A 27,782-nucleotide genomic window follows, 5' to 3' on the forward strand; every position below is an offset into this window, starting at 1 on the left:
TGAAGCCTCTGTTTTGTCAGACTACAGTCTGCCCTATAGCGTAGTTGATTAACCTTTCGATAATGTCTCCCTTGATGTAAAAGGCAACACTCTAAATTACGTGAGAGGTGCCAGTCTGTGAGGACCGCAATGGCAGGACCTGAATATCCTTTTAAAATAATGCTCAATAAATAGAAGCAATAAATATTAAATAATAAGCTAAGTCCTATTAGCCTCTTCGGCATATGTACACAATGCATAGCAAAATAACATTGGTTGGCTGTTTGCAAACAACAGTTTGGTATAACTTAGAAAACAAACAAATTTAAACAATTAAAACCAGCATAAAGGAAAAGAATTGAAGTGCTATAGCCCCCTGAGGATAGCAAGTACATGACAAACCTTAGAGCTGCCCCCAACTCCTTGCTCTTCAGCAACAGAAGCTGCAGCGCCAGGGTCTGCTGGGATTCTGCAGCCTAGACAGCATTATTTGAACCAGGAGTGGAAAATTAGCATTGCTCAGGGATGTATTACAAGCACAAAGCATAAACAGGGCCTGGAGAATTAATCAGAAGTGAGGGGTCCAATGTCAAGGGGGGCTAGTCGAGATTAAAAGAGCACATTTGCCCCGTCTGGCAGTTTTGAACAGTAGGACCCAGAGCAACATGACTGAGCTGCTACTAAACACAGCGTATTCTACAACTGGGGATCTTGGGTATTTCCTGGATTCTAGAAGGAAGAAACTTTTAGAAGTTTATGAAGAGATGGGAACCAGACAGAGAGAGGGGAAGGGCACCCATTCAGAGGAAAAGAATCCTTCAGAGAAAACATTTCCAAGAAATGGTTTAGATGTTTTGTGAAACCCTCAGGGCCATCTGATACATTCCAGATATCCTTGGGAATCCCCCTCCCTGGGGATCAACTGGCTAGGCTCAAATTAGCTGTGATTCATGTACTCTTAAACAATCAAGATGCGTTATCACTAAACGAAAGATGCCCTCGCAGAGAATCGGCAGCTGTCTGAGATGCCAGATGTGGGGCAAAATTTCTTCAAAAGGCAACAAACAAGCAAAACAACACTTTAAAAAGCAGCTGGCAAAAGGCACACAGACAGAAAAGCTTGCAGGGATTTTGCAAACGGGCAGAATTTGCAAATATCAACTGATAAGGAGGGCTGGATTGCACTGGAAGTTTCAATAAGTTAAAAAAAAAAAAGTGCCACTAGAAAAAAACTCAAACAGAATAAAACCCTTGGTTAGGTCTTGTCACTGGAGCTCTGATTTTGAACCACTTTCAGTGCTGCTGGTTTTTCCATACTGTCATTTCCTTTATTTTCCATAGGTAGGTCGTCACTCGGTAACAGACAACATACAACAGTCCTGTAGGCAGCAGCCACAAAGGGAACCAGAGTTTCTTTTTCAGAGAAGCCAGGTTACATTTTGTGCTCTGACATGATGAGCCAAGGGAAACATTCATTTCAGCCAGCTGGCGCCCATTCAGCAATGACACCAGCAAAGGGTTGCTCTGTTATTCCCCTCGTTGGGATTGCAAATTTTCCCTTTGCTCTTTCATTTAACAAGACAAGAAGCAACAGGCCTCTTGCTGTGCCTTGGTGTGATCAAGTAATAGTTTTTCAGCAATCACTGCTCAGATCCATTGGACTCCAGTAGAGACAAGAATGGACAAAGATTCTGTGAGAAGCCCTAATTTTTCCAAGGAAAAAGACTCTGTGTTCATTTAATACAATTAAATCTTTCACTCTGATCCTTCTGGCACAATGAACTGCACTTGTTCAGCACTTCCTCACCACAAACTTTTAATGTGAGCTAAAGTCTAATTCTTCAGTGCCTTCCCTGGGCACGGAGGGCTCATAGAGTTCTGAGGCCAAACTCGTAAACCTTGAAGCTTGAACAATGACATGGATACATTAAAACGAACAAACAAATCCAAAAATAACTTATTGTTCCAAAAATATAATAAATAAATACTGTAATGGTGACCAATCGCATCCATCCTGACATACAATTAAAAATAGAATAATAACAATAATAATAATAATTAATAAATAATTTAAGAGGTTTTCTCCAATACCAGTCTGATTGGGAAACCCAGAGAGCTTTAGCTGCCATGGGACCACATGGGAAGAGGCAGTCCTTGTAGCATGGATCAGCAGTCTTCTCGTGAAGGATGCTGAAGGCTCAGTGTCATCCAAGGAGCTACCTCTTTTGCTTTCGATCCAAGTGCGCTACTCTTGTAACATGGACCGAGGCCAGCATGTGGTGCTTTGTTCGTAGGTCCCCATCAGTAAGGAAGTCAAGTCAACATAATGGTTTGCTATTTACACTAGTTTTACAAGCCCCTTTTCAGTACCCCCTTTTAACTACCTGGCCTTACACTGTATCACTACCAACGTGGTTGGGCAATCAAAGCGGTCAGGGTCTGCTCTCAGCAAGGAGGTGATTGAGACCTCAGTCCAATAACTGCAACACTATCTTGCTGGAAAAACAAAAGTACAGTGTGTTTGAGCATCAGCCTGGGAGAGGCCGAGTGGGTGAGGATGGGTCTTCAGTCGCTTAGGATGTATATTTTGCTTTAAGACACTGAAGGAAAAGGAGCTGTTTCTTATATCTAGCTAAAAGCAAAGGAATTAAATGATTCCTCCCTTTCCCCAGGTGAAAGCTCTTCCCTACATGCCATAGCAGCACACAGTGTTGGGGGGAGACGGCATTGAGCCGCTTGTGGAAGTCTGCAGGCCCAGCACTGTTCAGCATCCCAGTTTTCTATTCCTACAGGGGGTGGAAATTGGGAACTGCCTGGACTCTTTGCTCTAGCTAACAGGAGCAATCACATCCCTCTGTGGGAAGAGAAGAGCACCTGTGAGCAGGGAAACACGGGGAGTTGAGCTACCACTTGACAGGCAACTTGCGTGTGGGGAAACTGAAATGCTAATAAAACCACCTTAGCTACATGACAGGCGAGCAGAAGAGGGAACCCTCAGCCATTCTGGAACAGATGGCATCTCTTCTGTGAAAGAGCTTTTAGCAAGATGGTTGCATGTCTCCTATTGAACCACTGAAAATAACAGCTGCCAATAGACCTGAAGGGCACTGAGCTGTGGTATATATATTTCACTGCACACATGCACACACATTCCATTCATCTCTCCCCTCAGGTCACAGCTCTGCCATTCCCTCCATGTCCCTGGAGTTCAGGGTTGCAGGTGGCTCTTTAACCAAAGGATTTGCATCTCTTTACGTGCCAAAGCTGCCGCTGCCTCCTCCTCCTCCTCCTCCGCGGTGGCAGATATAATTTCCACTTGCCCCCTCGGAACACTTAAGACCCTGTATCCTTGAGTCATTACGACTGAAGCAGATAACAACTATGCAGGGTGGGTGGGAGGGGAACATGTCTTATTCCCAAATGAGGGGTGCTAAGCACCCAGCTGTTACAAGAAAAAAATAAACTCCTTGCTGCCAACTCAGTCTGCGGCTGGGAGAGGCCTTTGTCAGCCTGCAAAACACAGTAATTGCACAGCCGGCTGTGCTGGCACCCACTGCAAAGGGAAAGCAAAGGCAGGCCTGGCATGCAAAGTCCAGAAGGACGACCCCTGCCCTCCCACAGAACTGCTTGTGGCTCCTTGGGAAATGAGTGGCAGACAGAAGCACCTTCTTTCTGATGCTTCCCCACCCTCCATGACCAGTACTGACCTGGTGAAGAGCTCCATGGCTCCATGTAGCAACTATGTCAAGGGAAGCAGGTACTAGGGGGAGATGGATCAGAGGAAAGGGAGTTGGATGGAGCTGAGGTGCTTTTCATAATCATCCGGGGGGCAGGAAAAGGTTAAGAGGTGGTGTTTTGATGCACTGCGCACCAGCAAGCCAAGGCATCATGTGGTCACCCTGTGCCTGGACCCAAAACCTCATTCCTCAGAGCTGAGTCTAATGCGTTGAATGGAAAATGTCCCATTGCCTTGCACAGTGGGGGAGAGAGAGAGAGAGAAGTGCCCATCCTTCCCGCAAAGGGAGACTGCCATTCTGGGGGAGGACCCAGCAGCACTGCCTAAAACAGAAGGGAAATGTGCGAGTAGGAAGGGAGGGCGGGAAGCCTGCGCCACCTGAATTGAGCCTCTGAGCCTGGTGCTGTATGGCTCCCAGCATCTAAGGCACAGAGGACTAACAAGTGTCTCCACAGCAGGAAGCTGGTGCTAAGAGGCAGGAATCCAAGGACAGGCAGCCCTGATTCTTAGCTGCCTCCTGGAAGTGCAGATGAGTTGTTTTTGTTCTCATTTGTTCTACCTTTTTTTGACTCTGCTTTATAGAGGGACATCACCCCTGTCAGCTGGCTAAGTCAAAGCACGATGCAGGCCCATCACACAGGGCCTGGACTTGGCTACAGGCCAGCCACAGTGTGTCTCACCCTGTTGTCCCTTGCTACTTTCAGTATCAAACATCTCTGGGGAAGGGGGCTGTTACTCACATTGGCTGTGACTGTAGATCAGGCTGCCCTGAAATCTTCCAATCCCACCTGGCTTGTCTAAAACAGAATCACAGAACATTAAGGTTGAAAAGGACCTCAGGAGGTCACATCTAGTCTGACCCCCTGCTCAAATCAGGACCATCCCCAACTGGATCATCCCAGTCAAAGCTCTGTCTAGCCAGGTTTTGAAAACCTCCAAGGATGGATCTTTCACCACGTCTCTGGGTAGCTTGTTCCAGTGTTTTACTACCCTCCTAGGGAGAAAATTCTTTCTAATATCTAAACTAAATTTCACTTGCTGCAACTTGAGTCCATTGCTCCTTGTTCTGTCATCTGCCACCACTGAAAATAGTCTAGCTCCATCCTCTTTCGAACCTCCTTTCAGGTAGTTGAAGGCTGGTATTAAGTCTCCTCTCAGCCTCCTCTTCTCTAGACTAAATAAGCTCAGTTCCCTCAGTCTTTCCTCATAAGTCACGTCCTTTAGCCCCCCATCATTTTTGTTGCCCTCTGCTGGACTCTGTCCAATTTGTCCACATCCCTTCCGTAGCGTGGGACCCAAACATCCTTTTAATCTACTTAAAACAACAGGATTCTTCCTAAAGGTGAAAATGTAAGACTGGGATTGACAGCTCATAGGCAAAGTGCTGAGGAATGACTCTTAAATGCAGCAATGAGATCCATCCTGATGGTGTGCCTGGGTTCCCAGACCTGGATCCTTGATTGTTCCCGCTTGCATGGAAAAATCTCACCAGCACCACCAAAACTGAGTCAGGCTTCTGGGGGCGGGGAATAAGCTCATGACACAGCAATCAGTGCATGGCTGGAGAAGGGGAATTGGCCTCTTCTCTCAAGCAATTCATGTCAGAATGGGTTTCTTGCTTTATATTTATAGGTTACATTTATAGCAGGAACTGGCTGACCCTTAGAGAATAACTATTTTCTCCCTAAGACTAAGGACAGAAGTTGCACATAAACCAGCTTAAGTGATGAGAAACTGGTTTAAACCTGTAACAGAACAGAAGTTCAGTGCACATAAACTGCTTTCAAAATGGCCAAAACAGGTTTATGGTAAACCCGGTTGGATGTAGTATCAGACTTAACTGGTTTAGATTAAACAAGTTTGTGGAACTTCTGTCCTAGATCTAAACAGGCAAAGAGGGAAAGCAACCAAAATGGGAAGATGTGATACTCTCTGGAGGCCTCTGGCTTTCCCCTGTATAGAGGGCTGCTATACTTTGAGGGCCCAAGCTGGGACCCTAAAGTCAAGGGGAGCTAGGCCATTGACTTCCCTGGGGTGGAATCAGGCCCAGCACATAACAAGCCTTTGTGAGGCTCTCTTCAATCTTCACTCTTCTTTTTCCCTGACACAAAGAGACTGTTGCTTGCCCTCTCCCCACCAGGAAAAAACAAGGAGCTGAACTTGCCCTATGCATCAGCAGCAGGGAAATGCTTGCATGGAGACAGGCCCAAAGTGGATGGGGCTGGTTTACTGTTGATGGACGCTCCCTAAAATGCTGACCTGTCCTGTATCCCCATCTCTGGGGAGTGGTGATATATCCATGTACACTACATGGCAGCAAGGACACCCTCTGCCTCTCTGTTTCTGCAGTACCTAGCACCAAGGAGGCCTAAGCACTGCCATAATATTACACAATAATAATAACCTATGGTTGGGAGGCAGAAGGGGAGTGGATAACACCAGGAATTTAAAGAGATGACACTGGAGCATGTGGCAGTGATGGCCTCCCTAGCGTCGCATGCTGTCATAGCTGCCTATTGAGCCATAGCTCTTGCTTCTGCTGCGGCTGCTTCTTGGGCATGAACTCCGGCTTCGGCTCCTGCCGCTGTCACTGCTGCTGCTCCAGCTCCGGCTCCGGCTTCGGCTCCGGCTCCGGCTCCGGCTCCGACTGCTCCTGTAGCTGGAGTAGCTCCGACTCCGGCTGGGAGAGCGGCTAAAGCTGCTGTACCATGAGGAATAGCTGCTGACACTGCTGGAGGAGGAAGGACTGGGCCTGTAGTATGGGATGGGGCGTTTCCGGGCGCTGTGGGCACAAAGGGAGAAGAGCAGCCTCTGTTACTGGTGACAATGGTGGAAAGTTAGGGGGAGAGGTTTCCTACCCTGAAAACATTGCTGAGCTTTCAAACCTATTTCCAACCTCCATGGGACAAAACCAGAAAGTTCTGAAGTGCTTTGCAAAGCACAAGAGAGAAATCAGGGATCTGAACTTCTGCCTCCCAGCTCAAGGGAATGCCTTCACCCCAGGCCATTCTGGGATGGGTCTCTCTCAGTCTCTCCTGCTAGAGCTGTTTCACCTTGTATTAAGCACTCTTTGAGCGAGAGAGGCTCAGAGCCTGGCCATAGCCCAGTGGTTTGGGAACTCACCTGGCTTGAGGGAGACCTGGGTTTGCATCTCTGCATTTGATTATTTATACAAAGTAGATCATCTCCAGGTGAAAAAGAGACATTGCTCCATCCTAGGATAGCCTTCTGCCCAAACCATGCATCTGATCTTAGAGTTCTGTGTCCAGATCATACATCTGACCAGCTCTCCCAAGTCATAAGTGATCACCTGAAGCAGCGAGCTATTGGCTCCTCTGGGGTCTCCTTCAGTCTTGCTTCCACCCCTCTTAATTTCCTTTCCCAGCCAATCAGATTGGTTCTCAAAAAAGGATTCAGTTTTAAAAAGTCAGAGTTCTCTGAGGAAAAATGTATCGTTAGAGCAGGGAACTGAACCGTCAAGGCAGTGGAACGGCTCTGTGTCATGGAGACTCTAGCTCTCCTGGACTGTAGTGTGGTGCATGGAGGGAGGCCTGTCCTTGCAAGACGGGTTTAAAGCAGATCCCTACCACAGCTACCCACAGGCCTTGACCAAGCAAGTCAGAGGTGAGCCCAGGGTTGCTGCACATGCCTGTCTCCCAGAGACCAAGAGGGGTCTTGCTCTCCTCTTACCTTGTGATCCGCCGAGCTTCAAGGTGGCTGGGAGAGTCTCTCCTGCGTTTCCTCAGGGGTGAGTAGGACCGTCGCCGCTGCCGCCGTCGGTCACGCTCTCTGTGGGACTCCTTCTCACTGGAGCCGTACTTGTGCTCTCTCTCGCGATCCCTAAGGAACAACCAGTTTTGGAGCTGTCACTGTCTGGTTTTGTGCACATGAGGTTTAGATTGCATGCGCCAGGCAGAGATGTATAGCAACTCAGAAGTGGGGCTTGAAACAGGGCCCAAAGCAAAGCAGGATCCACCCCTGTGGTAAAAGGACAGTTCTACTACTCGCCTTCAAACAGACTAGTCATGTACAGACACTGACTGAACTAGCCTGCTACGCAGCTCCTCACAAACTGACTGCGGAGTGGGTTTTCAACACTTTTTCCAAGTGGACTATCCCAGTTTCCAGGTGACCGCCTCCGCAGCAACAAACCGTAGGCTGTTGTAAACGGTACAAAGAGAGGCCTTAGTCACCGCACCTGCCAAACCCTGCACTGCATTGCAACACAGAGGAACAGCGCACACAATGCTGGAGGGGCAGATTTAACCAGTCTGCCTGTAGAAATGTGAGGTCTGCAAAGTTGTAACAGGTGTGGGCTATTTCTGTGTGGCACATCTGTTCTGCAGGCCTCAGATATCCAGAATGAGGGCTGGATCCCTCACTGGGGATGGCTGGATTTTTGTTTCAGAGGGTCTCTCTATGCTTCAACAGAGGCCCTTCCTCTGTACTGCCCTGATGGTGTCTGTAGGGAATGGAGTCAATTTGGTTTCGCATAGTGCCCTTCACACTCAAAGCACTTTGCAAAATGATGAGTTCATTCCAATGAGGCCCCTTCACACTGCCGGAGTGGCATAAAGGGGCCTATGCTGCCAACAAGTATGGGACCTGGAGAATACAATAGCTTTTTAAGTATGCGAGAAAGTTTATGAGGTACTCAGTGACAGCTGGGGATATTGGAAAGTCCTGGCTAGGTTTGAATGCATTTAATAGGCTGGACTGTGTTCTGGAGAGGGGAATTTGCTTGCTAGGTTTATTATGTGCTTAGCTAGGTTTTCAAAGCAAACACTCTAGGTGGATTTGGAAAGTGTATTAGGACGATGCAGTTAAACGCTCTCATACATTTAAACAGAACAATGCTGCCTTGGTTTTGGTCAGAATTTAATATAGTTTTATTCTACCTCGGCTTCTTTGCTACAATTTTCTCAGTCTCAGAAATAACAGACTGTCATGTGAAAGAAGTGTGTTTGTGAGGGGGTTTGCTGAGCAGGGGACAGGTTTGGGTCCCTAGCCCACCCCCTGAGCTGCAGACTTTGTGCTGTGTCTAGGACAGAGGTGGGCAAACTGCGGCCCAGGGGCTGGATGTGACCCACCAGGCCATTCTATCTAAAAAATTTAGAAAAATTAATATTGATCTTCCCTGGGCGCCTGTCATGCAGCCCTTGATGGCTTGCCAAAACTCAGAAGTGGCCCTCTGTCCAAAATAATTGCCTGCCCCTAGTCTAGGGAGACAGAAGGGTCTCTAGCCCTGAGGACTCCAAGTTATCACATGTCCTTACTGAGAAGACTTTAAGTAGCTAACTACTTGATTTGAAACACCTGGATAACTAAGGAGGGGAAACTGGGGCAACAACCCCGGGTGGCAGTATAGCAGGGTGCAAAAATAGCAGACACTGCCACTCTTCTCCCAGCTGCCAGAGGGAGCCCCACTATGACTACTGCCCTGTGCACTGTCACAGCCCCGAAGGAAGAACTGCCCGATTATTGCATATTTGCATTAGCTCTGGGACGTTTATGCTTGTTGCCTGCTAGGCCTTGTTTTTTGAGTACTAAACCTTGAAATGGTGAGAAGAGGGTGGGATCCCTGCTGCAGATGCAGCTGCTATTTTGTGCTCAGATGAGGTGCACACAGTGCTCTCTTTCAGGCAGAGCTGGCTCCTGTTCTTTTTTGCCTTATCTTTTACTCAGTCTAAAAACCAAAGATTATCCTGCCTGAAACTGATGGAAGACTCTTTGGGTGTGAGCTCCACACATAATGAAGGGAAGGAATTTTTTCCCCTAACATCTCTGCATCATGCAAGAACAACCCAGGATGACAAAGACGGTACAGTGGTTGTGAACTGGGGATCTGCTGGAACTCTGCACTAGCCTTCTACCACTCGCACTGCTCTACAACTGTGCCGTGCTTTGGTTACCTGCCTTCCACCATAGCTTGTGCACAATTTATGTACTGTATCAGCTTCCTCTCTGCAGCCATACACTGACCCCAACACTGAATCTGGGCCATCATCTTTATCTCCCATGCAGGCGATCCCAGACTGCCTCCTGCTCTTCTGTTTCTGCAACACAAATCCAGCTAACCGATGCCAAGTGGCTGTGTGCTTCTCTGCTAGGTTATTCTGGCCAGGAAAGCTGCCACCATATATTGGCAAAAAAAGATCTTTTTTTTTTCCAGCTGAAAGCAATATGTAACACGTCACATTCTCAATGAGAGTCCTTGTTTTTTCCTATGTTTGAGTCAGACCAACCCCACGTGGGTTAATAAAGGGACTAAGGGCATAAGTGGGGGCTTTGTGGTACTTGGTGAGGAGAACAAAGATTTCTGCACGTGAATAGGACCTTCTCTACTGCTGCCCATTTGTTATATAAATAGACCACTTCACCAGGCCAGACTGCCCTCCCCACAGAGAAACATTTCAAGAACTCCAGTGGTCCCAACAGTGGGTATCTTGTGCTCCACATATGGGAAATGTCTCTTTTCTCGCTTCAGGAAAACCTCTCTCTGACAATGGCTCAAGCCTTCCACAGGATTTAGCTTGCAGGTTGGTACAATCACTTTGCCTAGGCTAAATCAAAGATTTTCATGGCACAGAGGCTAAAACCATCCAAGTCTAACACTGGTGCCATCCAGGCCTGTAGGCAACCCTCCATTCAGCCCCTCTCTGATTCCACTGCTCCTGTCAGGGCCGACCAGACAGGCACTGTAGAGAGCACTTTTCCCTTTTCTTTCTGGTTTCCACTGCTCACCTGTGGTATAGCTCTAAAACTACTAATTACCATGTGACATAGATGGAGTAGATTAGCAGGCTGCCTCTTAAAGTGTCCAGAGGAAAGACAGCACACCCATCAGGGTGCACTAGCTACCCATATTCAAGACACATTTCAAGTGGCTGGACCTTCAAACCCTCTTTCTCCATCATGCCCCACAACAGCTGCTTAATGGGGTCCAAATCTCATGAACTGAGGCAGGTCAATCCAGGTTAGCAAGTGCAGGTTGCAGAAAACCCATGCTGCAGGAGGCAGCTTTGTCTGGCTGCCTTCCAGGTGGATTGCCTAGCTCTGCTCTGGTCTCTCCTGTCAGCGATCAGTGTCGGGTGGCATCAGTGGAAGGAACTGGCTGCGCTTGGGGTGCTCTGTCACAAGCAGGGAGGGAGACAAAGTGCAGGCCTCATGTACATACCTCCCTCACTCCAAGTTTGCATTCAGTGCTCAGCTACTGGGCTGAGGGATGTGTTGTAAATGGATGCACTTGTGCTGTAATTACAGCTGTGAACTGAAGCAGCATAAAAGCATGAGATGCTCACAGAATAGAGTATTATACCCCAGGAGCCAGCAGTACCTGCTAGGGCTGTAGTGGGAGTAACTGGGACTTCGACGTGGCCTTGAGTTCCTGCTTCCGGGACTTCTTCTGCAGGACTTGGATGAGTAGCTTGGGGAACGTGAATAGGACCTGGAAGTAGGTGTAAACCAGAGAAGGGTTATCAAACTCCAAGTGAGGATGTGCAAGGCTCCTTTTCAGAATCAGAGCTGAAAAGGAAATACGGTCCCAAATGAAAATGAGCTTCATGATCTCAGCCCAGACCTGAGGAAGGCTGGGCATCCTGAAAGTAATCAAGCCATGCATTTCTCCCCAAGCTTGGGGCTCTGCTAGTGCCTTTCCATCCAGTCAGAAGCAAGTGTGTTGGCATTCCCAGAACTATCTGTGTGCCCTTGCAGCATAAGCCAGGCTGTATTCTGTGGTCCATGCCTGGGCCTGGCCACCACTGTAACACCTGAGAATTGCCAGCAATAACAGAGACAGCCATTTGACTTGACCTCACCTTTTCCCTGAGGAGCAGGATCTGCTTCGGGAGTACCTGGGTGTCGCCTTGTGATGCAGTGAGCGGGACTGGGTGGAGCGGCTGGACCCTTGGGAGGACCTTCCCGTGCTGGTGTAGGACCCACTGCGAGAGCACAGTCTCAGAGGGGAGCTGTGGGCTGGGGAAGGGAGGGGGCTCTGCTTCTTTTCTTCTGAGCAGCCGAGACAGGGGGACAGGCATCCTCTGAAAAGAGATGTCCCCACCCATTGAAGGTGTTACAAAGCAGTGATCATTGCTATGCAGTCCTAAGGCACTGATTTCAGCTAACTGGGCCCAAGTCATTCCAGTCTCCTCCCTGGTTTCAGCGTCTGTCAAAATGAAGGGTCAGGTTTCAAAGGAGCTACCCCACCGCTGGCAATGGTACAGGAAAACTGTGTTTAACCCTAAAGACTAAATTATGCATTCAGTTAAATGGTTTGAGTCCTACCAAAGTCAAGGGGAGTTTTACCCATGTACCTGAGGGCAGGATTTTGCCTTGAAGATGAGAAGTCAGGTCCCGTCTCTCCTGTTCTCAATTATCCTGGGTGTATGCTGGTAAAACACCCTTGACTTTAATTATGCTAGTCCTCATTTGCAGAGGAGAGAGCACACATCTAAGCTGTTGCTGCACTTATCCTTTCCACAAAACCTGTGCTTCATAGGAAATGGCACATAGTGCTATATATGCAGCCATGCACATTTACAGCAGGGAAGCACTCAACCAGACTGACCCTGCACTGACCCACCTGCTGCTTTTTAATGCAAACATGACAGTCAGTGGTGCTGGCAAGAGAGGTGCATTGCCCTTCTCTGACCCAGCCAGTGCAGCCATAAGACACTGCAACATTAAGTTTTGTCAACAATGGTTCAGTTCTGTGCTCAAGGAAACATACATGTCGACCCAGGGGGAAGAGTCTTCAGCCCCCACGTGTAGTTGGGCAAGTGTATGCAAATGGGCAGCAGATGCTGTGGGTTGGCATCCACTTTCCCTTAGCAATTTGGCTACGTGAGGCTGATCTGAGCATGATCCTACTGCTCTCATCTGTGTTCCAGTGCAGAGAGCCATCACTGGGTACAGAATAATATCCAAAGCTTTCCCTGCACTGCTTTGCTCTTACCCAGAGGGAATGCAGCAATTCTTTGTGTAGTAAATGTGCAGGAGCTGTGCAGGAACACTCAGGATTCAGCCTAGTGAATCACTCTGGAGGAGCAAGCTGATTGTAAAGCTTTAATTTAAATGCCAATGGTTCTGGTTCCTGACAATGAATTTAATGAGACAGAGGAGTGTTGAATCCACCCATCCATCCATCCTTTGAAAGTTTACCCAAATGTGCCAGTGACCTTCCCAGCACTTTTGCTACAAGGTCACACCAAGCCAAATGTAGATGAGTTCAGGTGACATCTAGATACAGACTGACAAAAATCACAGGGTTTGGGTCTAGGGCTTTGATTCCTGCCTGTATTTGGATCCAGGCAGAATCTGTTCTGAGGGGTCTTGCTACATGGGAAGGCCATGAACAAAGAGAAGAATTAACGGGCTATGATAAGAATGGCCAGCTCTTGTGCTCCAAAGGATAAGCTATTACCATGGGGCTGAGAGAGGAATTCTGCACAGACCCCGTGCCATTGCTCAGGTGAGCTGCGAATTGTCTTGCACCTTCCTCAGAAACCTAAGGAAACGCTTGTGTTGGAACACCGCGCCTGCTAGACCACTGGTCTGACTTACAGAATGGGGGTAAGTTCCCATTGCAACAGATAAATGAGCTGGGGACACTAAGCCATTCCAGGAATGGAGGTTGCAATGGTTGGTGATCACTGACCTTTGATCCTGTCCCTGGGCATCTGGAGAGAGATTTTCCAAAGCTGTTCCCTTGACTTGGGAAAAGCAACTGGTGAAGGAATTTCCTGAATCAGAGCTGTTATCACTGTTGGCCAGTTTAGGCTTCCCAGAGGAGAAGGAGTGGCCAAAGCCATCGTGCGCTACATTTCTTTTCTCCTGGATGTCCTTTGACCTGGATGAGCTTGTTTGAGTGGAGGGAGGAGAAGAAGTATCGTTTCCTGAGTCATATTCATGGGACCCTCCATTCTGACTGGCTAGGTTGCCAAGCGGGCTGTCTGTTTTGGTAAAGAGGTCAGCAGAAGACCCTGACTGAGAGATCTGAAAGCAAAAAAGCCATTTGGCATTGTTTGAACTTTTTTCAATGGTGGTTTTATTCTGTCTGACTTTTTTTTTTTAAATAAACCAAGAAATTTTACCGTCATGATGCACTGTAACAAAAAGAAAGAAAGAAACAAAGCAAGAAAAGAAGAAAGAGGAGAAGAAAACAAAAGCACATATCCCTGAAAGAAAACCACAGTAAGAAGAAACTTCTTTGCCCCCTGATATGATAACTGGAAGATTTAGACATCATGCAAAGAGTATTAGCATGCGAGTCATGTTGAACAAAAGATTTTAAAAAATATCGGGAAACAAAGGAGTAAATAAAAAATAAGAAAGAGAAAACAGAGAAAATAACCCTTATTTAATCTAAAAGAGGGGAAAAAAAAGAAACAGGACTATACGTACAAAAAAAACTACATACTCCTTGGAAATAAAATAAAAGTGGAACAAAAGCCTAAATGATTCTGACTTTCTTTTTTAGTTTCCTTAATAAGGAGACTGAACAAATGTTACCAAACCAAAAAAGAAAAAGAAAAAAAAGAGGTTTATGTACAAAGTAAAAACTGGCAAACAAACAAGTTTAGCACTTTGAAACTAAAAAAAAGGAAAAAAAGAAAAAAATAAGAAAAAGAAAAATCCCTCTGGAAATAAAAGATATACAGATATTTCTTTGTGTGCTTTTTTTCCCCCTGTAGAAGGTACAGCTAATGCTCTTGAGTGACCTCTAATAAATTCCCTAGTGTCTTGCGGATAGTATCCACTTACCAATCAAGAATTCCTCCTTTAGTAGGTAAGGTGTAAGAAAAAGGGAAGAGCGGGCAACATAAGTCCATCATTAGAGTCTCAAATTACAAGAAAAAACATAAACCCTCTCTTCAAATCCTCATCGTCAATCGCTCGCTTGACTCTTTTCCATTTAAATTTCAAGAATTCTTTTTTGTTTTGTTTATCTGTTAATTGTTTTTAATCAAGTTGTCTAGTCAATTCCTTCTGGCTGATTACTCGGGACGAAAAATCACTGTTTTGACTCAATCCCCTTTGATTTCATGCTGGCCCACAGACACACTGAAGTTAAAAAATAAAATAAAATAGAGGGAAAGTTAAAAAGAATGGGGAAAAAAAAAAATATTTTTTTCCCTATTGCATGCTAGAGAATGGTAGGGGCAAAGCAAAGCTCTGATCCTGCTGCCTGGGCACTTTCTGTAAAGGCCTTATTTTTGTTCGGTTTCATAGGGCTCCGTATCCTACGTGCAGCTTCGCTGAAGCTAACAGGACTCTGCGTGAACATAGGGTCCCCATGTGTAGTGCCAGAGCCCAGGTCTACAGATGCCATTCGCAAGCGTGACCCAAGTCCCACCAAATTCAGTGGAAGACTTGCCGGTGACTTCAGTAGAAGCTTGCTTATCCTCCAAAGCAGCAGTCAATTTGATGAGAGTTGAAGTCCAAGGTAATAAATATGCTACTGCTTATCAGAGCACTTTGACTGCAGCGAGTTTTGCTTTTTGGCAGGGTTGTTGAGTGGGTTGGAGTATCTTGATTTAATAAATAACTTGGGAGTGGCCCTGCAAGCCTCCCTCAGACAAGTGGTCCTTCTGTCACTAGCCACACTGATTACAGCGCGGCTGTAGGATCCGGGCCTGTGGAAATATATTGCTTTTCTATAAAGCTCCAGGGTCAGAACCTCCACTAGTGTAAGTCATTGCTGTCCTTGTGCTACAGTGATTTATACCACCTAAGGATCTGACTCACCAGAGGTACACAGCCTCCCTCTACCTGATACATAAAGCAGAATGCATCTTTGCTCTGTACAGAGGGGAGCCAGACTTCATGGGGGACAATCTGTGCAGGCTCCTGTGCAGGACGGGTATGAAAGAGAGGGGTGTTATTTACAGTTCCCCTCACAGAGACATATCACAATTTTCTTAGGGTTACCCTAAGTCCGGGGTTTCCCAGACATGTCTTCTTTTTGGGTTCTCCCAGCTCTGTCCGGGCAGTTTTTTTAAAATGTCAAATGTCAAATGTCAATGATCAAATATCTGAGATTTTGGTCAGCTCAGCTTTGAAGTTTTTCCCAGCTTGCCTAGCAAGGACCTGCCTGGAGCTGGAGGGCATGAGGGGAGGGCGACTAGAGGCAGGGTGCACATACATGTGACTGGCATGCAGCCAGGCAGGGGGGTGGGAGCAGCTCTGGTACCTGCATTCACGTAAGTCTGTGGGGCATGGCATTGGAGGGCCAGGGTTTGGGGACTGTTGGGGGTGTGTGTGAGCGGAGGGGATGGGTGTGTGTTTGTGTGTGGGTATGGTGCAGGTGGGGTGTGTGTTTGTGGGGGGGTGGGGGGTGCCTGCCAGCACTGGGGGAAGTTGTCCAGGCACTGGGGCTGCAGCAGAGCAGAAGACGTGTGGGGAGGCGCCTGCCCCTCCAGCGGGGGAAGACGGGTGAGGGGGCCCTTCGGGGCAGCAGAGAGCTGCCTGGAGGGAACAGGGGGCACCGGCAGGGCTCTGGGGGCTGTGGCTTGGGAGTGAGGGAAACTGGGGGACAGGAGTGTGGGGCACTGGCAGCATCAGGGGGCTGCAGGTTGGGAGTGAGGGGCACCAGCATGACCCAGGGGAGCCGGGTACATTGGGTTGAGAGTAAGAGGCAACAGCAGGGGGGGAAGGGCTGTGGCTTGGGAGTGAGGGGCAATGGGATGGGCAGGGGCAGGGCATCAGGATATCACTGCCCCCCCCAATCATATACCTCCTCCCCCTAGCATGACATGTCTTCTTTTTTAGAACTGGAAATATGGTAACCCTAAATATGCTTAGCCTATTTGCTTGTAACCTTGGTTGCAGGTCCTCTGGAATGGAGGTGTGTTGCCTTGGCCCCTCATCAGGGTCAGAACCAATCTTGGTTCCTCTAAGTCAGGGGTGGGCAAAATGCAGCCATTTTATCCAGCCCACAGGGCCCCTAGAAATTTAGAAAATTAATATTTATCTGCCCCTGGCTGCCTGTCATGTGGCCCTTGATGGTTTGCCAAAACTCCCTAAGTGGCTCTCCACCCAAAATAATTGCCCAACCCTGCTCTAATTGTCACTGCTTGCATTACACTTTTTGCATCCAGTCAGATGGTGCCTCCCCAGCATGCCTACTCGCTCGCACCACGTCTTTCACCTCACTGCTGGCTGCTCCCATGCCCTAATCCAAGGGTTGCTAAATGGAGCATGAGGTCTGATTCAGCAGCGCTCTTTGGACAAGCAGCATCCCAACAGCGGGCTACAGTCAATGACTGTGAAAGCAGAACTGGAGTTCCTCAGAGGGAAAAGCTTTTGGATGAGGAGCAGGCTGTGGAGAGCCATGCCTTGGTGAACACTGTGTAGTGATGCTGTGATTGCTCTGCCGTCCAACAGGGCCTTGAATCAGGATCTCAAAGTACTTTACACGCTGCCCCATTTAGCAGTGGGGATTATTAAGGCATAACAAGGGAGAAGTGCGTGGTGTAAGATCACATGGCACACTGGTGGCAGAGATGAGGACAAAATCCAACTGTGCTGTCCCTTTATTTTGGGCCCCACTCATTGGGGCACAGGTAGCCCCAGAAAAAGACATGAGATTTAGGGTGATGTCTTTTATTAGACCAGCTTATATGTTTTATCTAGAGCTGGCTGGAAAATGGAAGACACCCTATGAGGAACAGAAAGTTTCAGAAGAGTGTGAGGGAATTGGACACCCCTCTTCTGTCATATTGGCATCAACTTGTAATTGGATTACAGCTTGTAACTTGGATTCAGTTGAAGAGCCCTGCCCTTGCTCAAAAGCCCTTGAAGAGTGGGTGTATATTGCATGTAAAACCACAGTTAGCTTCTGCCTTCTTGAGATCTGTTCCTATACTCTGATGTGCAGGCAGATTTTTCTGTTTAGACTGGACATGAACAGAATGAAAGGAGAAGGATATCCAGTTCCCTCACATTTTTTCAATATTTTCATCAATGACCTGAAAGATGGGATGGGTGCACCCTCAGCAAGTTTGCAGATGACGCCAAGCTGGGGGGAGTAGTAGATACACTGGAGGGTAGGGTTAGGATTCAGAGAGACCTCGACAAATTGGAGGATTGGACCAAAAGAAATGTCATGAGGTTCAATAAGAACAAATGCAAAGTCTTGCACTTAGGACGGCACAATCCCATGTATCAGTACAGGCTGGGGGCTGAGTGGCTGGGCAGCAGTTCTGCAGAAAAGGACCTGGGGATTACAGTGGACAATAAGCTGAATATGAATTAACAGTGTGCCCTCGTCATGAAGAAAGGTAACAGCATGCTGGGCTGCATTAGTAGGAGTGTTGCATTCCTGTCTATTCAGCACTGGTGAGGCCACATCTAGAGTACTGTATCCAGTTTTGGGGCCTCCACTACAGAAAGGATGTGGACAAATTGGAGAGAATCCAGTAGAGGGCAATGAAAATGGTTCAGGGGCTGGGGCATGTGACTTCTGAGGAGAGGCTGAGGGAAGTGAGCTTATTGGGTGTTTATAGACATGCTCCGGGAGGTGGGGAGGAGGGGTGCTTTAATTAGAGCGGCTCCAAGAGCTGCTCTAATTAAAGCGCCTGGAGCATCATGTGTATCAGCGTCCCTGCACTGAAAAATGGAAGCAAGGGCACTTTAACTAAAACTTGTCAAATGAGTCACATGAGCTTTAGTTAAAGCATCCTGCCACCATTTTTCAACATGGGGATGCCGATACATGTGATGCTGGAGTCTGCTGAAGTGTGGTAATTACCATGCTCCAGCAGACTGGACTAATCGAATCTGCACCAACACATTGTAATCACAGTGCATCAGAGCAGCCTCTCTGCATGTGTATAGGCACCCATTGAGTCTGCAGAAGAGAAGATGAGAGGGGATAACAGCCTGCAACTACCTGAAGGGAGGTTCCAAAGAGGATGGAGCTGGACTGTTCTCAGTGGTGGTAGATGACAGAACAAGGAGCAATGGGCTCAAGTTGCAGCAAGGGGAGCTTAGGTTAGATATTAGGAAGATCTTTCTTACTAGGAGGGTAGTAAAAAAACTGGAGCAAGTTACCCAGAGAGGTTGTGGAGTCTCCATCCTTGGAAGTTTTTAAGACCCGGCTAGACAAAGCCTTGGCTGGGATGATCTAGTTGGGGGGTCCTGCTTTGAGCAGGGGGTTGGACTAGATGACCCCCTGAGGTCCCTCCTAACCCTGATTTTCTATGAGTTTATGACACAGTGAGAATGGTTTGTAGTTTGCATCTGGATCTACCTTCCAGTTTCAATTCCTTGTAGGTGATAGAAAACATACTACATTTTCCTTTTCCTATTCCAGTATTTCTGAACCAGCCCTTTAAAGGCACCTATAAGAAGTACCAGCTTTTGTTTAGCTTTTGCTAAAATCTGCCTATTAGTCGCTGCTGTTCTCAGCAAATAGAAAGATCAAACTCCTGGTTCATTTCCATCAAAGTCAAGTGGACTTAAAGTGAAGCACATGCTTATGGGTTTTGCTAAATGGGGCCAATATTCTCTTTCTCCTCTTGCAAATTTTATTCCTTCCTCACCATTTTTAAACTGGACTTTTTAAAAATTTCAGTCCAATCTAACAGAAATCAGTGACTGGGGATCAGTGTCCTTTTTTTCCAGTACCTGCGACTGCCTTGCTTAAGGGCCTAATAACTTTCTAGAGAGATGACCCAAAATCTTACCCCTGGCACCTTGTTCTTGTTGGGTCAAACCCCCAAGGTCTTCATTAAGTTTCAACTATACCCGAAAGTTTGCCTCAGTTTTTTTCTGAGGCTTTCTTTTCTCCTAGAGCTGCTGATGACTCTTCTTAGGTGCTTGGAAATAGTAGTTCTATATTCAACCCAAGCATCCCTTCCATTACTTAGCCTCTATGCTAGCAGCCCTAGGGTAACAGGAAACACCTGTGCTGCATACCTTCCATCTGAGGGCTGAAGAACACAGCCAGGCATAATGGTAGGTGGTCAGGCTGTCTAGGTACCTCTGTCTACCCCCCGCCCAAGCCTTAACAATAACCAGAATTATATAGGTATCTGCAAAGCCTTCCATGATTTCTTGGACAACTAGGGTAAAGCTCATCCTTAGTCCAAGCACCAGTGTATGAACTACTTGAGCCTTCCAAACAGGACTTACACACGGTATATAATGGTGAACACCCCTAGGCATCGTGGTGAAATAAATCACTGATGAACATAACTTATTCTCTTGTTTCATTTAGCTGCATGTGAGGAAGCCACAGCCATGCAAATGATAAACCAAGACCCATATCTGAAAATACCATACACAGTACAATTGGATCCTAACAGGTTTTTTTCCTTGGGTATCTTAAAAGTGTCTGGTCTTTTATGGTCCAAATTTGCTCTGTGTGAACCATTTAGGTTTTTTTCTTTGCTCTAATAAGTAATTAAATACTCACAGTGAACTTTGCTTCTATTGGCTTTCACTGGGGAGATCTACAGCTGCCCTCAGGGGAGCCTAACATACTTATTTATTGGGTTTTTTTGTTTCAAATCATTATTTAATCAAAATGAAGGGCAAAAAAATGAGGCCCTTGCTTATACTTCAGAATTTAATTTCGACTGAATTTGTAGATCAAGAGGAAGCACAGCCTAATAGGTTACAAAAATACAATCACTAAGAGTATTCCAATTAAACTGAACAAGTCCATTTACTGTGCTTCAAATGGCTCCATAGAGAGATATGACCATAAATTTTCTCAGCCATCCAGGGGCTGAGATTTTGCTGCGGGTAGCTCTGCATGGTCTGGCTTAGAGATGGAACATTTTTTTCCTTAGATATTTTTCTTTACAATCTATTGCCAAGAACTGTTAATTTTTCTGGTGGTGCCTAATCTCTTTTTTTTGCATTCTAATAATGCAAAGAATGAGGAACATGCGTCAATGATCCCACCGAGTCATCTTCATCATTGTAGCAGCAGGTTAAAGAGCAAGAGCATTTTGCTGATGGGCTTCTAAAGTCAGATGCAGCACCTGCTGTTAGACACCACTTGGGACAGTGAGAGCATGTGTTAGGTTTTAGGGGTATTTTCTACTAATGGGGGGAGTTTAGGTCCAAGCTCTTTGCTGGGGTAAACCAGCCTCATTCCACTGGCCTCACTGGAAGCCTGCTGATTAACTGTAACTGAGGATATGACCCTTTCTGTTTAAATCCTGTGTAAGTAGGGTGACCACACATCATGATTTGGCCAGGACAGTCCCAGATTTTGAAGGCTGGTCCTGGCTGGCTGGTGAAAATTAAAATGAGTGTCCTGGGTGTGGGGCACAGAGTGGGAAGGTAGAGCAGCAGAAGCTGTGAAATAGGAAGCCCTAGCAGACAGCAACATTGTCCTAAAATAGGTTAGCTTGATTAGTGGAATGGCCATTAAAAAGGAGATGATTGTTAACACCTGTGAAGCAAAGAACAATAGGTCATTAACAGGCCATTGACACCCGTAGCAGCCCAGCCTGAATATTAATACCAGAGCTGCACCATGACACCCTGGTCCACCTCTGCCTGCAGCAGTGCTGCTGACTTGAGAGCAGAAGGGGATGGGAGCAGTGTCCCAGATTTCATTGTCCCATATGGTCACCCTATATTTAAATAACTAATTTTGAACAAAGATACCAGTGGTTGGAAATATAACCCCACAGTGCCCAATTATGGATTCCTGACTCAAGCAAAATTCAGTGAATTGATCCTCCTCGACTTTAATGGGACTCTTACCTGCACAGAGAGTAGGGGATTGAACCCCTGGTACAATGCAAGCTAGGCTGAGTCTATTGCCTGTCACAATAAAGTTACAGCGAGGAAAAGTGTTTTGCTGCACTGGCTGTTTCCTCTCCAGTACAGACTTGGTCACCAATCAATTGCAGTGGCAGGTTTCAGCCTGTTTCTAAGTGGATGTTTGTCTGCCTTGCAAAAAAATCACTCCAGCCTGCACGACTGACAGCCAGCGCTCTGTGGAAACGGTGAACAAAAACAGCTAGAGGTGCTGCACAGCAGGTTCAAGATGCACCAGGACAGCCTGGGAGAGAGAACTGGCCTAGTATCTGTCCCCCTGACACATGCCTACAGCTGATGCTCCCCACTCAGACCCACATTCCTCTGTCCAGGTTAGTCAGATCTTTCCATCCTTCTTTTAGCCCAAACACAATGCTGAATCAGGCAACAGACTGGGGTCTTGTAGGCTCACTGAAATTAAAAGAGGGTTTTGCATATCTATATCTATATCTATATATATGCAAATATCCCCACCATTGCTTTACTTCTTTTATTCTTGAGTTTTAACTATGTGTGTTGGGGTCATGGGGCTGGTAAGTGAAAAAGCTCGACAATTTAAAGTGAACAGGCTGGAAAACATGAAGTGTCATAGAGACCAAACTTATGTTTCTTGCAAGGCTTCTATCCCCTTCCCAGCGCATGCTGAGTAACTCTGCAGCCTGACTTCCCTTTTCCTGCCTCCACCTTTTTGTAGGTACATTAGCACTGGAATAATTACTGCTTCTTGGAATAGTTGTCCCTTAAGCCTTCCCCATAGTCTCACTGATAATTTGGCCCCAAACTATGTTAGTTTTAGCTGTGGATCTGCCAGTGAAAGGAACGGAGCTAGCAAGGAGAGTTCATGCAGCCTGTGGTCCGCTACATCAGATACAACAAAGGCAATTAGATTTCTACCCTGTAGGTGCTTTTATTGGTCTGCTTGACTACAATGTCTTGAAAGCACAGCAGCATGTAATATAGCTGTAGCAGTGTGGAGCAAAGCATCTACAGCGAGTTAGGGAGCCAGTTAATATTATGTTTAAAAATAAATGCTGCATATTACCCACAGTTCTCTGTGCACCGAGGGACAGCTCTGAATAGGTTCCTATTGTGGCTGCATGTCATTAATTGTTCAGCAAAGATTAAATGCGAAAGAGGTCAGGACACTGGTTACCAGAAAGATAAGCAGTGTGAAATTATTATTTGTCCTGCCATATGCACACACATGTAAGCATGAGAGAGAGACAGAGATGCCCTGGGTAATGCAATGCTTTTTTCTTACAAGCTATTGATAGGGCTGGTTAAAAAAATGCCTCTCTACCCCCATGGGAAACATCACCGTAAATAAAAAACAAATCATCAAGGTTTGCAAATAGAAAATTTCCATTGTTGAACAAAAAAAGTCCAACTCATTGGCTGGAAACCAAATCCTGCGATTGGGAAGTGTCCCCCACAGGGCGGGCTGGGAGCTGTGCTTTGCATTGCCATGCCCTGCATTCTCTCTGTCCACCAGTCCCTTTGTTTGGGCTACATCTTCTGTGATATCCCAGGATCTCCCTTCTTGGTCACCTCCGAGCAGGGCTGAATTAACCCTTTAGTAGGCTCTAGGCAAACAAACTCATGGGCCCCTACTTTTTTCACTCAATATGTAAAATAAGCACAACTGGGCCTCTTCTCCACTTAGGACCCTGGGCATGTGCCTAGTTTGCCTATGCACTAATCTGGCCCTGCCTCTGAGGGTCCATCAGGGGAATCCCTGACTGCAGGAGATGCGGTGTGGGGAGGAAATTCAGCCCACAAACAAGAAACAGGACATGGACAACCCAATTATCATTGTCATCATGAATCACTGAATCAAAGCTTTCTGAAGCAAAATGTGGATTTTGGCCAAACCCTGTTTTGTTTTCAGGTATTAGTGTTTTGGAGTTTTTTTCTGAAAAGTGCAGGCACTTTTCATGAACATTTTCATTTAATTAAAAAAACAAATTGCTGCCAACATTTTTTGCATGGAACAATTCACCCAACCTTAAATAAAGACTGAGCATAGAACCTACAAAAGGCAGAATGAAGCCACAAAATAGCTATGGCTGGTCATGATACGTGTCTCCAATGCATGAGATTAAATTTTACCTATGTCTCTCCACTATTAGTTTTTTGCCCAGGACGTTTAAGGTCATGGTACAGGCAAGTGTCGCTATTCAGGATGGCAGTTAAGTACGTGCTTAACTATAAATGACTAAGTGATTTCCTGAATTATGGCTTGAGTGTGTATTTCTTTTGGGAGACGAAAGACAATGATAAATTGCACAGTGAGTGCATTAATACATTTTTTACTGTCAATATATTTGCTCACATTATTAACCTAAAGCTATTCCCATGTCCCAGAGGCTATTATTTCTGACTCCTCACCTGCAGCTTTGTTGATAAGTGCTATGGCCTGGATTCTTTGCCTTGCACCATACATGGTCATCTAGGTCTGAGCACAGCCAATGCAGAGTCGAACACTCCAATTCAGGCCATTTTAATGGTTTCTACAATTTTGAGTTCCATTTTCATCTTATTTGGGGGAGTTTCCAGTGGGATGTTTTCCTCAGGACATTCAGGGAGCCTGACTTCAGGGAGAGGTGAATAGGAAGTAGGGTACCCACTCATATATGGTGGATATGGCTTGCACTACACAGTGCAGTGCTGTTAGGACACATGCTAACTAAGGGAATGGGAGTAGTATGGCCACACTAGCATGGGGGTCTGCTGGGGCTAGTTAGCCCTGCAAATAATCAGGGTACATTAGCCCATATGGAGCTCTGCACTAATGCGGCTATTACTGCTTCTGGTACCCAAAGTTTTACTAGCCCTTATTTAGAATGTGCTGTTAACTTATCCTTGGCTTCACTAGTCCTGAGTAATGCAGTCATTCAAGCTCATGCCCATAAAAAAATCATAGCTTACCATGCCATAGTGTATTTCTTGTTCCACATACACATACACAACATCTGTTTCTATATACGCATATGCACAGGTGTATATCTTTTATATGTGTTATATATGTAGGTGCGCGTATATACCCATATCTCTGGATGATGTGTGTGTATACTGGAGTATAAGATATAAGGGAGCATGCACACATACAAATTATCCTCTTACTGACTTTGGTTTTATGTTGATATAACTAGTGAATTCAGTCATGTTAATCCTGCTATACAACTACTCTAAGTGAGAGAATCAGACCCCTATTACACATCAGTTCTAGGGGGTGGGAGTTGTAGTGTTTTGATTTGTACCATCTCTAATATTGTACACACAGATTTTTCCCTGCTTTGCCCTTTGGCTAATAATTAATACTTATGCAAAGGGAATAGAAGATACTCCTGTTCTGATGTGGTAGCCTCTCTGTATGCACTCTGCACAGGCATGAGTGACTACAAGGTACAGTGCTGTGGAACAGCAGGCCTTCATTCATATAATTTCTTCCTCTCTCTCCCTTGATGGGGACAACTTATTATAGCATCTCTCCTCATCATCTATGTATATGGAAAGATATCCCTAGGCCTTGGGCTTGATTTTACCCTTGGATGCACACACAGCTCCCATTAGCACCACTGGAGCTGCCTACATGTTCCAAATTTGGCCCTCAGGTTTGTCAGTAAAGAGGAATGATGATCTTAAAGGAATCCCAAGACTCAACAAACATCCTCTGCCAATAATCACCAACTCATTAAAAGTAAATGTTTCTTTTATATATGTTTGATTCCCTTTCTCCCCTGAAGCCCTAAACTGGTGGATATGAAGACCAGTGAATTAAGTTCACATCCAGCTGAGCAAAGACTGCATCACAAATATTTCCCTGTAAAATACCATTGCTGGAGGCCACTTTTTTGTTTAATGTCCCCAATTCATTATTCATAGGCTAAAGCCGTAGGAGATTTTTTCCCCTGTCCTACCCCACCCCCAGTGTGAAAGTGCTGAGGGAAGGAATGACTTTTAATACATCACAGAACAGCATCATTAATAAATAATACAGTTTTAAACCAACTTTGTCTAACATAACTGTAATTGAGTTATAAAAATTTCATATCTGATTTTTTTGCCCAAGTTCCTGTGGCTAGTCTGGGCAGGGAAGCAAAATGGGTAATACTTACTACTTCCTTAGCTGAGAGGAAGCTGTAGATCTGAAGGGTTTGGCTGGAGGAATAGCTGGCCTGAACCTCAGCAGAGATGCTTCGCTTTTCAGTGTTCTTTGAATGGTGCCGGGAGCGTCTTCGTCTAGCTTTATGCCTTTCCTCCCGAGATCTGTCTCTGTGCCTGCAAAAAGACAAATGGAACATCAAACTATTCTTACTCTTTATTTGTCTAACAGAAATGCTCAGAGTGGCCTAAGTGACACCTCCTGGTGTAGATGAAGGTTACCTCATTGCAGCCAGCACAAGGCCTGGAGCCCATCTGAACCCATAAAGACTTGGTGCTGACCCACTACACGCAAAAGGGATTTCACCCCAAGTGATAGCTAGCTTGAGGGACAGCTGACTACTGGAGGTTGAGACAAAAGGTAGATGCTGACTCCCTATTCAGGAATGGTGTTTTACTTCTCTTAATAGTCTGAAATTGGGTTATCTCTAGGCCATGATGCAAGACCTCCCATGTTTGGGTTCAGGATCCAAACCTGCTTGACACTGTAATGACCTGGGTACTAACCCTCTATTCAAGTATCCCTGAGTTTTAGGGGAGGATATACAATCTGCAACTGACTGTGGCTTGGTCTCAACTCAGGAAGGGATTTGTGATCCCCAAGACCACGTACCTCAGACACAACTCACCTTTGGCACAAACCCCTTTGCTTTATCATCACGCTGCTTCCCCTTACAGGGATCAGTTACTGCTCCTGAACAAAAGCTCCTTAAAAGCAGCCAAACAACAAGGCTCTTTGAAAGCTGAGTGTTTAAGAGAAATGGGAGCCTGAGCAAGAAAAGGGTCAAACCAGCAATCCTGGCGTATATTAGTACCTGGTGTTCTGGCCCTTTGCCAGACTTACAACAAAAATGGCTCACCAGGTGCCATGGGCAGACGTGTCAACTAGACACAGCATTCACCTCTGTGTGGACACCTATGTTAACAGATATGTGGGATTTAGGTCATACATGAGCCTTGCTGCTGATGATGTGAAGAGGTGACCGCCCAGCCTGGGACACTGGGTTGATATTAGGCTGTACCTGCATGGGGAGGATCACTGGCATTAGGTATGAAAAGCATAAGCTTCAACGACCTGAGCTCAAAGGCCAAGCTCTGATAGCCATGACACCAGCAGATGCAATGACCTTCAGTTTTGGCTCAGCCTCTTTTATAGGGAGACTACATTGATTGGCTGTGGGTAACACTGTGATTGCTAACACAACTGTTGCTTTGTCCCTAAGGCAGCTGTGGAGTGAGACTGAAAGAAAAGTGAACTCAGCGAAGAGCCCCTTACCTGCTTTGGCAGCTAGAGGAGCGGGAACCTGAGCTCTCTGACCGGGAGTGGCAGTGGCGATGGCGGTGTCGATGGGATTTTCGCGGCCGGCTACGACAGCTTGTGAAGCAGAAAGAAAGACCTGTTAATCTAGCAATGGCACCAGGACAGATAGCGCCTGGAGGCAAAGTCAGCAGAGTCCAAGCTGTAAAAGCAATACCAGGGTTTTTTAATAGAGAGGGCGTTAACTTTCGGGGTGGCTACCAAGAGATGTGAAAGGTCCTGTATCACTTGGGAGCCTACAAACAGGACCCCGCTGCCTTTCTCAGAGCTCTGCCATCGTTCACATCTGGCTGCAGGAATCAGAGGGTGGAGCTCCAGGGCCTGGGTCATTCAGGGGTCCAGAGCAGAGGATAACAATCTTGCCTAGTGTTAACCTATATGAAAATGCACTTGTTAGGCAGGCTAAAGATCACATTTTGCCACCTGTCTGCAGATGACCTGTAGCCTGGGGCTTGTCTATTCCTGAGCATATTCACAAGCATGGACTGGCCAAACAAAGAACAAATGCTCGAGCTGAATTTTAAGCTCCTTCCCACTAGGCCAGTTTATTATTAAACAGAAGATGAACAAAAAAGACTCAATGTAATACAGAGCCTTTGGAGGCGGAGACACCCTCTCACATTCTCCTGCTGGGAAGGGGAGAGCATGTCTTTCCATCTAGGTGATCCTTCCCTGGTCTCTGTAGAGACCCCCAAAAAACAGCTCCCCTAGTTAAAGAGCGCTCAGCCAGACAGAACCTGGTTAAGAGGCAGGTGTCTTTATATCGGACTTCCTGTAAGTCACGTGCTCACTCCTAATCCACTC

The 27,782-nt window shown here is 46.3% G+C and overlaps 1 protein-coding gene across 1 annotated transcript; it reads right to left on the reverse strand.

Annotated features, from left to right (window-relative positions):
- Positions 1 to 5,565: 5,565 nt before the first annotated feature.
- SRRM4 (serine/arginine repetitive matrix 4) lies at positions 5,566 to 27,625 on the reverse strand. The gene is made up of 8 exons (XM_019539408.1): positions 27,599 to 27,625; positions 26,937 to 27,175; positions 25,615 to 25,777; positions 13,371 to 13,708; positions 11,533 to 11,754; positions 11,052 to 11,162; positions 7,406 to 7,555; positions 5,566 to 6,497 (listed from the first exon to the last, which is right to left on the reverse strand). Exons 1-8 carry the CDS (start codon positions 27,623 to 27,625, stop codon positions 6,203 to 6,205), a joined length of 1,545 nt encoding a protein of 514 aa, XP_019394953.1. The 3' UTR covers positions 5,566 to 6,202.
- Positions 27,626 to 27,782: the final 157 nt, after the last annotated feature.

The sequence above is a fragment of the Crocodylus porosus genome, unplaced genomic scaffold, assembly GCF_001723895.1.
Source record: "Crocodylus porosus isolate Cpor-Errol unplaced genomic scaffold, CroPor_comp1, whole genome shotgun sequence".
Classification (NCBI taxonomy): Eukaryota; Metazoa; Chordata; order Crocodylia; family Crocodylidae; genus Crocodylus; species Crocodylus porosus.